Raw genomic sequence first — 10,332 nt, 5'->3', positions numbered from 1 at the left:
ACCTATATTTTTTTTAGTTACATTCCTTTTTAATCCTAATTTGAGTTTTATTCAATTTTAGCTTTTATATTTTTAATTGTCCAAATTTAGCCAATTGAGTTTTAAATATAGTCATTCGAGGTTAGTTTTTATCAAAATTTTAAATAACAATAATAGAAAAGTTCGAGACAATTTAGGCTTCTCCAATAAAAAATTACCATATAGCAATTTCTTCTTAAAAAAATTGAATTATTTTTTATTTTTTTAATATGTAAGAAAAATAGGATGTATGGACCAGGTGCAACCTAACTACATCTAATTAGTTGGCCATAATAATAACTTTAATGCAATAAAAGACATTTATGTCATGTGAATATGTCTACAAAGTATACATTGAAAATCATACAATAATCACATTTTATAATCCACAACCCATATAAGGCCTTATGGAATATTATTATTCCTAAGAGAAAACTTTTGAATACTGCTAATAAGATCCAACACAGATTTCCTTGGATGGTTTTTGCTATCACAATGGTGCCCTCTTTGTTATAGTAATTCAAAATCTATATATGGATATCATTATCTTCTATAGATGTTCTTTCACTACTTATAATCTTTTGAGATAAAAATTTATGAACTTTATACTTAGACTTCCCCTTTTCAAAAAGTAAGGATGATTTTTGTCAAGAAATAACTTTTGATGAAGCCTCAAATCAAAAGCTAGATTTTCCAACTGTCTTCTTTCTGGTCTTCTACATCATCTTCTCTTTTCTGTAACTACAATATAACCACACTTTAACCATGAGTTCAATCTCCTTCATATGCAACTTAACATACTCTTCAACAACATGCAAAAACAAAGAAATGTTAACAATATGTTGCCACAACTTTAATAAGAAATCTTTTACATAGTCATGATTGATTAGATGTGTTTTGAATGCATTTTCAAGTACTTAATTTAAAAATAAATCGTTTCAGAAAAAATTGGAGTGTTTGATAACCACTCAAAATAGCTTTTGAAATGTATTTTCAACCATTTTTGTCAAAAGTGTTTAAATAAAAATGAGTATCTTGAAAAACATTTTTTTCTTAAGTCAATCTAAATGGACCCTAAAACATGTGACAACTTGTATTTTGTAAATAAGTTGTATATATATTCTATATATGTATGCATGGCATCATAAAAACTCATTTAATTACATCAGTTTTACAGGTCCTATCCAGATAGAGGAAAAAAGGTTAAGCAATTCAACATAAGTGCCAAACATTACTCAAATATACCATTCCACACAGTAAAATGCTAGATATGGTGTAAAACCAACCACTGATCTCACATGGTTCAGTGTTTTTAATTTTTTTTTTCTTTTTTTCTCTTGCATCCAAAAAGAAGAAGAAAGGAGAGGAAAACAACTTCAAAAGAGATAGGAGAGAATCATAGGTGAAGAGATTCACTCTCTATTTCTAGAGCCAATTCTCTGGTCAGCCTATCAGCACGGTCGTCGTGTCCACCGGCAAACGTGTAAACTCGGTATGCGAATTGAAATGCCCTCCATAGCATCTTAGAATATGCCTTATTCGAATTTTCGGACCGGCCTCCATTTTGTGTCTTCTCTGCTGCTGCTGCTTTCAACTCTCTCTTTTCCTATATATATAAATCAACCACATAAATGAAGTTACTATTTGGCTGATCAGTTAACTTTTGATTGAGTAATAAAGTTGGGGAGGCCACCTTCAGAGCCAACTCCATGCAGCTGGAAGAAACATCCACCATTGATTCCTTGATCCGTATTAAGACACTGAAATCAAATTGAATACCATGACTCCGGAATCTCTTTGATTCTTCGTCCTTGGTTCGTTCGAGTGCATCAACTTCTCCTTTGATCTGTAGGTTCATAGCAGAGGCAAAAGCAATGGTTCATATATGACATGGTGCAACATGCTGAGGCTGATGAGATATAGTAAATTCAATCCTCAGTGCTTTAACAAATCTAAATAGGCATTTCAAATCTACCTTAGAGAAGTAACTTTCAACTCGGTCGAGAAGCTGTCCCATGGGAGAAACAAACTTCCAATTCTGTAGTTGATGAACAATTGCATCTAACTTTAAATATAAAGCTGTTGCGATTCTCATAGTTTCCAACTTTTTTGTAGGAAATCCTTCAAATCTTGCTAGTACCTTCAATAATGAGAAAGTGCAGCCTATTCTTTTGAATAACAGTTTGAAACCAATGATCAGAAACTTGGAAATGGCAGAATTTGTACAAACCTGTGATTCATCAGTTAAATTCTCTAGTACTGATTCCACTTGCTTATGGAAAATGAGTACGTCGTTCATGTCTGATGACTGGAAAGATGAAATGGAAGATTTAAGCTCTGTGATTGATTTTGCGTGTTTTTTAACGTCATCTTCAATTTGCTGAAAGTATGCTGATCTGAAACAACCCCAAAAGAAACAACATTTATGTGGATGCTTCATATTGCAGTCCTCTGTTTCTTTAAGATGTTAATTCTACTATTACATTTGTTGTGCACTTTACAAAAGAGAAGCTTATACCTTTTTGTCATCTCTGCCAATGCGTCAGCCATTCCTTGTTTTCCTCCGGTACTGCTCCCGACGCTGCCTTTTCTTCCGTTAGCCGATTTAAGATTTTGGTTGGATCCCTCCACCTTCCCTTTGAGTGTCCGGTAAAGATTTCCCAATTGATGAGATCTCTTCAGTTTAGTAGAGGTCTTCTTGGGGCGCAAGGATCGAAGTGCACCACCTGGAGGAGGTGGTGGTGGAGCAAAGCCATTGCCTTGGGCCATTGGAGGAGGGGGTGCTGGAGCTGCACCCCCGTTCGAGGGTGCCATTGGTGGAGGTGGCGGTATGCCTGCTCTCACCGTTGTTCCAGTAACGTTTGATGGTGGTGGTGGTGGTGGTGGTACGCCAACTTTGATCACCGTTTCGATTACCTTTAACAATTGTGGGGGTGGAGGAGGCGCAACAGGCGCTGCTGCTGCAGCAGGCTGTTCTTTCATCTGAGGCAAAGGTGGTGGAGGAGGTGGCTGTGAAAGTTGTTGAGCCAATGCTGCATTTTGTTGCATCATTGGTGGTGGTGATGGTGGAGCAGGTGGCTGTGGAATTTGTTGAGCCAATACTTCATTTTGTTGAATCATTGGTGGTGGTGGAGGAGGAGGTGGCTGTGAAAGTGCTAATACTTCATTTTGTTGCATCATTGGTGGTGGTGGAGGAGGTGGCTGTGAAAGTGCTAATACTTCATTTTGTTGCATCATTGGTGGTGGTGGAGGTGGCTGTGAAAGTGCTAATACTTCATTTCGTTGCATCATTGGTGGTGGTGGAGGAGGAGGTGGCTGTGAAAGTGCTAATACTTCATTTTGTTGCATCATTGGTGGCGGTAGTGGAGGAGGTGGCTGTGAAAGTTGTTGAGCGAATACTGCACTTTGTTGCATCATTGGTGGTGGTGGAGGTGGTGGAGGTGGAGGAAATGCTGGTGGTGTTGGCAGTTGCAGGATGACTACAGAGGGTTGCGGAGCACGTGCAGGCGGTGCCAGGGGAGGGGGAGCCACCACGGGTAGAGGCGGTAATGGCTTTGATACAACATTTGGTAATTCCGATGCAGGCACTTCTTGAACAGTTGCAGCAACTTGGGAAACAAAATCATCAGTTCTCTCAGCAATATCCTTTTGGCTGTTTGCTCTGCTCAAATTCAACTTCTCTTCTTTGATATCACTCACTTCAAGTTCTTCATTTCCATCTGCCTCTTGGCTAGCTTCCCAGCTCAAATCCTTCTCTTCTTTAACATCACACACTTCCATTTCTTCATTTGCATCAGCAGCATCAGTGTTTACAGAGGTGAGCTTGTCATCTACATCCATCATTGATTCCTCAACGATCGCCACTGCGGTCGGGGCGGGGCAGACATTAACTCCACAGTGAGACAACCTAGGAAGCAAAAGGTGCTTCACATCAATGGGGTTCAGTTTTTCCACTGCTTGAACTCTAAGAGACCACAATAGGGGAGAACTACAAGAGACTTTCTCCTTTTCAGATGATTTTCTTTCACTGTTGCGAAAGTTTGTAAGAACGGATGTCGGAGTTTCCGGAGAAGAGCAACAAGAGCTATTGGTTTCAGAGCAGGAATCCGTCGAGCTCGAGCTCTTACCGAAGGAACTAGTTCTTGAATAAGAGGAGTCCTTTGAATTAACAAATTCGTCCATCACATCAAACCTTTCGTTGGCCATACTAACGATGCAATCAATAATAGCCAACACAGATTCAACTACATAAAGGAAATGTTTTCATCAATTATGAACCTGATATTCTCTACAAAAAGAAATTCTATAAAACTTGAAAACTGACCAATTTCTTTGAAGCTGGCGTTTTCCTGATATGATGACAAATTATATTTCGATTTGTCCCTCCATTCATGGTTCAGCATCCACGATTCACCAATTGATTTCAGTGCAGTGCAGAAATGGGCAAGATTCTAATTACATGAGTTTGCAAAGCACACAACATTATTTTCCTCTAACTTTCTAACAAAACAGTATCACATAAATTCAAGACCTCAATCCAGACATACCTGTTCGATACATGTCATCTTCATTTCGGAATATTGGATAACCGAAATGATTTCGGGATAAAGCTTTTGAAGATCTTCCATCGTTCCCACCACCAGCTGCCAGAACCCATCATAAATCAAGATATCTTAAACACATAATGATAATAATAATAATTAAAAAAAAAGCAATCTTTAACAAACCAAACAACTACAAGAAACATCCATAACAGAAAATGTATAGTTCTTGATGCCTTAGCCATTAAGCAGCTGGAAAATTCACATTTCTTTAATATTTGGTCAGGTATAAGAAATTTGAACGAGTATATGATCAAAAAGTAAATTTGAGTATCATTAGAAATAGAAAAACAGGATAAGAATTGAAGAAAAGGTACCTCATTTATAGAAGCAGAGCGTTCTAAAGGAGGTAAATCAATGATATCTCTGAGAATCACGATTTTCTTCCGCAGTTCCATCATTTGAACAAAATTATCTTTGCATCTTGAAGACTTCTTACTTCTAGCAGCTTTGGATGGCTTTGGCTTCTTAGTGTATGACTTGGAGAACACGTAAGAAGAGCTTTTCATTGTCTACAACAGCAAAAAACATAAGCCAAGTCAAAGGTTTATTTTATTTTGTTGGTTCTTCTTTTAATCAAGGACATGTTTTTTGGCTGTTCTGTTTGATCTCATGTTTTGAAAAAACAAGGGATTGAAAGTCCCAAAAGAGAAGAAACAACCAGATGATGAAAACCCCCAAATTCTACAAGAATCAATTTTTCTAGGAAACCAAACCAAACCTAACAAAACCCCCCCATTCCATCCAGCCCCAAGTCTTCGCGTTTGCTCGATCACACCATAAAATCTGAGGGTGCATAAAATTATTGAAACAATACAAGAAAAGATCAAAGGAAAGAAAATGGAAAAAAGCTTTGACCTTTTTTAAGCAAACCCACTTCCCCAAAGGACAGATGGAAAAGGGAAGAGAAGAATGAGTCTGGAAATGGGATTATTAAGCATTAGAAGATTAATCATTACAGAGATTGAGAACAGAGACAGAGGCAAAAATAGAAAACTAAAAGGCTATGGTTTTGAGAAATATTATAGATATAGATATATATATATATATGAAAAAAGATAGAACAAACCTCGAGTCCATAAGCCTTCTTACGAAACAACAAAGGGCCTAAACCACACCAGCCACCGGTAGCCATGAAATGTGACCAAAACAAGCCTTAAAAAGGCTTGAATGGCACAGAAAAAAATTGAAACTAACGCAGATGAAATAGTGGGGTTAGGGGGATTTTTTCAATTTTTTTACAGAAAAATTGTGTCTTTTTTATTTCTCTGGTCAGCGATGTTGAAGGTTTCTCAAGGGGAAAATGAAAACCAACCATTCACAAAAGTTATTTACAAAAAAATTAGATAAATATATATATATATACAGAACAAAACGAAAAAAACATATATTCTAAGGTTTTTTTCTTTTTGAAACACAACACAAAGGGAAATATACAAAATCGAATTGGAAGGAAGGAGCTTTTGGGTTAGGATTGATGGAAGATCCTAAAGAAGAAGAAGAAGAAGAAGAAGAAAAAAAGAAAAAAAAAAAGAAAAAGAACCAAATGGAATTTACTGCATTGGAACTTTCTCTATAAAGAGACAAGCCAAGAAAGAGGAAGAAAGAGAGTGGGGATTTTAAGGAGGGGCGCCAAATCTTTCGTACAAAAAAGCTAAAAATTAGTTTTTTTATGTTTTTTTTTTTGGGTAATTAATTATCTTTGTTTATTGAAAGTGGCATTACGGACGGATAGCCAATCCATGATTCCTAAATTACGGGAACTCGATGTCTCCTATAAATGTTGGTTTGGTTTGACAGCCAATTCATAACAGTAAACTGATTTTCCAAACATTTTGGCTGAGATATTGGTGTTGTTATTTAACAGATTCTTCCAAACTTTCTAAATTTTTCCAACTCAGCAGATTACCTTTGACTCTCATCTAGACTACTTTGCAAAGGAGGTTTTTTTTTTTTTTTCCTTCTTCTTCTTCTTCTTCGATGTTTCATAGCAAAACAAATCTATAAGACTCCATTTAATAATTATTTGATTTTTAGTTTTTGTTTTTAAAAATTAATTCTATTTCATCCACATTTTTTAATTATAATGATTGAATTTTTAGTCAAATTTCAAAAATAAAATATTTCTTGGAAGTTACTTTTTTTTTAATTCTCAATATTTGGTTTGGTTTTTTGAACCATGGATGAAAAGTAAATAACCAAAAAAAGAAATTTGAGAGTGAAATGAGCTTAATTATACAAGAAATAAAATGATTACCGGCCTAAAAGTTTCAACTATAAACCAAGTGCATTACAGGAAAAATAGAAAAAATGTTTTCCTCAAATGGGTTTTCTTATATGTCTGCATTATTCGTTAAATTTATGATAGGTAAAAATTATTAAGTATTTGGTAATGATTTTGTTTTTATTTTTCTTTTCATTAAAATTTATTCTTTCTTTTTCTTAAATTTCATGCAATGGTTTCCAAATTCTAAAAAAATTAAAGTTTTTGGAATTAGGTGATGTGTGAAACTAGAAAATTAGTAGCATAATCTAAACAAATTTATATGCTAAATATAGAGTTAGATTTTTTTAATCTCTAGTCATAAGCCTAACAATTTTGTTATGCCTTGTTTTGATAACAGTTAACTAGAATTAGTTTCCACTTTTCGAATATATATATCATAGATATGAAAATTTTGACCAAATTTCTCAAACTAACATTTCTTATATATTATCATTTTAAAAAAAAGAATTAAAATGAACTAGTTTTGAGAAAACAAAAAGAAATTCCAAAACTGACTAAGATACTAAAAAAGTAGTATTAAAAAGTTGGGGAATGGTATGTTAATAAACAAAAACAAAATTATTGTGGCCTTAACAAATAACAAAGGATTAGTTAAATAAGGTATAAGAAAAGAAATGCATCGACAGCTCATAAGAAAAATTGGTTTTGTAAACAGACAAATAGAAACATTATGGGGTTCCATAAACAGGAAGGTATAGTTTTTTTTTTTTTTTTTTCTCTTTATTTTGTCCTCATTTCTGTAATGGAGTCCACATCCCACAAATCTATGGAACCTAAAGATGTAAAAGGGGGGAGTTCGGTCTTTTGGATCATTTTATATTTAATTATGTCGGCTAAAATATCTTAAATATGTTATCTAACGTCGAATGACCAAATAGGAGGGTTGAGAGACGTCAAATATAAACCTTCTACCTCTTATCTATCTTACTTTCTATATTATGTATTTTATGTGAGGTGAGGAATCAAACTTCTAATCTCGAGATTGATAGATCAAATACTATATTAGCTATTCTCATTTTGGCTTATTTTTCTTTATTCGTGGACGTAGCTAATACATCATTAGTGAATCAGTAAATCAAAAGGTTGATCATAAATTAGTTTCTTTATTTATTAAATTATACTTGAATTGACGTATTGAGTTGATGAAATGAGGATTGAACTTTTTCTTTTTGGTGTTTTTTTTTTTTTTTTTATTTTAATTTCCTCATGTTGGATTAGATGACTGGAACGATTAAGATGATGAAATTGAAGGGGAGAAAGAAGGCAGTTAGAATCCATGAAAGAGAGCCCCAGGTGGGCATTGTAGTTTTAGAGGACTGCAATGTTCTTTAAAAAAAAAGAAAAAGATTTAGGTGCATTTTTAACTGTGCCTATTTTACTAAATTGTCTAACTATTATTTATCACCATACAAATTTACTTTATACAAATTTACTTTACTTCCTTTTGGAAATATGTTAGACCTTTTATTTGTATATGATAAGAGTATATGCATAAAGATATATGTATTTGTGATGCACTCAAATATTGCTCTTTGTAAAAAAATTAGAAGTTAAACTGTCATAAATATTTTCTTTTAATTGATTTCTCTCAAAATCATCGATAAAATTTAAATGGTTGATTAAAAGAGTTAATTTAAATTTATATTCTCAAATGAACATTGGTTGAAGATGCAATTTATATGGTTTCTTTTTCTTTTTTTTTTTTTTTTTTTTTTTTTTTTTTTTTTTTTTTGAGAACATAAGTGTTGAAAATTTGAGCATGAATTATTAAATATATTAAATACTTTTTTTATCTTAAAAAATTGGTTTGAAGGGTGTAGCCAACTATTTTTGTCCAACATTTTTCAAATTAATTTGAAATAATATTCGTTGCATTTCTTTATTTTTGTTAATTAACTATGGTTTTCATCATGTTTTTTATAGTTTAATTATTTATTTTCACTATAAAAATTTTCATCAAATTTTGATCTTATCCAACGAAATTTCTCCAAAATAATTTTCGTCTAAGTAAATACTATTTTTTTTATAAAGGAAAAAAACATGGGAAAGATTGGAACGCACAACCACAAAGCTTAAAGTAAAGGTTACAACCATCACAACAACTACTAAGTTGTAAACAAATATATATGTTTTTTCTTGTAAGTAAATATCATTTTTGGCAACACAATTATTTGCATCGGCTTATACTTTTTCCCAACAAATACAATTTGCATCGGAAAAAGCATAGTCTTAAACAACAAAATTTTAGTTCAATAGACAGATTTTGTCAACGTTTATTTGCATCGGCATAAGTTGTTTATAATTTTATATATTTTTTGTAACAATTATATAACCAATTTTTTTATTTTCTTAATACCTAATTATGCACAAACAAAAATTAATCTTTAAACAAATCAATTGGGGATAAATATAACAAAAGTAAGCTTATAGATTTAAAAATAAGTAATATTCAATACACAAGTTATAAAATTCTACGAACAAAAACTGTATATACAATTAAATTTGAGCTTTTCTAACTTCTTACAAATCCCCTATACAAAAAAAAAGTTTAATCTTCCCTAAGCCAAAATAATTGAGATACTAAATCAAACTAAGTAATCATCTCACAAAATATTCTCGCAATCTCCAAAAAAATGATCTTTAAGAATTTACACAAACAACTTGAAATAAGAAAAACAAAATGTTTAAAATGGTTATGAGGAACGATCCCTCTCTCAAGCTACAAACATGTTGTCAATGTTCATAATTAAAATATGAACACCACAAACAACCATTTTACCATCTAAAAAGTGATTAAAATGGTTATAATTAAGACGTGAACCCCTCTCCCACATTATGAGCATGTCATAAATCCACTTAAACAAATAGATAAATGCCCTTTAAACCTCCACAACTATCAGATCCCTATAAATAAGCCAAGAACTTGTTCCTTTAAAGTCCATAATTAGGCTTCAAGATAATCTAAACCACAATTACAGTATATACATTCCTCATCCCCTCCCAAGCTACGAACGTGTCTTAGTTCCACCTAAATGTCATTTAAACCAAAAAGTAGCAACAAATGCATAAAAAGCGTCGAAGTGAATCTCTCCCCCTTAAATCCACCTAAATTTCTTTCAAGGTTAAACCCGTCATTGGATAGTCCTAAAACATACAACTCAACTCTCGGATTCCTGCAAATAAATCCAAGAACAAAGTTAAAGTGCACAATTAGGCTTCTAGATAATCTAAAAAACAATTACAATATATACATCCTCCCCTCTCCCCTCTCCCAAGGTACGAACGTGTCCTAGTTCCACCTAAATACCATTTAAACCACAAAGTGGAAACAAGTACAGTAAAACACACATAATTAAAGTGACTACCATAACTACAGGATAGCCATAAAACAAACAAATGAAGTTCCTAAATCCACTAAAATGCTCA

General features: G+C 33.2%; 1 protein-coding gene across 2 annotated transcripts; it reads right to left on the bottom strand.

Moving 5' to 3' along the window:
- Nucleotides 1-1,221: 1,221 nt before the first annotated feature.
- Nucleotides 1,222-6,264, bottom strand: LOC120083611 (uncharacterized). 2 transcript variants are annotated; one of them, XM_090316618.1, is made up of 10 exons: nt 5,689-5,894; nt 5,478-5,537; nt 4,937-5,131; nt 4,566-4,661; nt 4,343-4,469; nt 2,537-4,262; nt 2,249-2,414; nt 1,994-2,158; nt 1,712-1,864; nt 1,222-1,624 (listed from the first exon to the last, which is right to left on the bottom strand). In XM_090316618.1, the coding sequence occupies exons 1-10, from the start codon at nt 5,752-5,754 to the stop codon at nt 1,415-1,417; spliced, it is 2,964 nt and encodes a 987-aa protein (XP_090172744.1). In that variant the 5' UTR covers nt 5,755-5,894; the 3' UTR covers nt 1,222-1,414. The 2 variants fall into 2 exon arrangements, with proteins under 2 accessions (XP_090172744.1, XP_090172745.1); XM_090316619.1 differs by lacking the exon at nt 5,478-5,537 and having other exon boundaries at nt 5,689-6,264.
- Nucleotides 6,265-10,332: the final 4,068 nt, after the last annotated feature.

The sequence above is a fragment of the Benincasa hispida genome, chromosome 8 (genome assembly GCF_027475165.1).
Source record: "Benincasa hispida cultivar pf3 chromosome 8, pf3_genome.v1.1, whole genome shotgun sequence".
In the NCBI taxonomy this organism is placed as follows: domain Eukaryota; kingdom Viridiplantae; phylum Streptophyta; class Magnoliopsida; order Cucurbitales; family Cucurbitaceae; genus Benincasa; species Benincasa hispida.
This window is presented reverse-complemented; position numbering and strand designations above follow the sequence as displayed.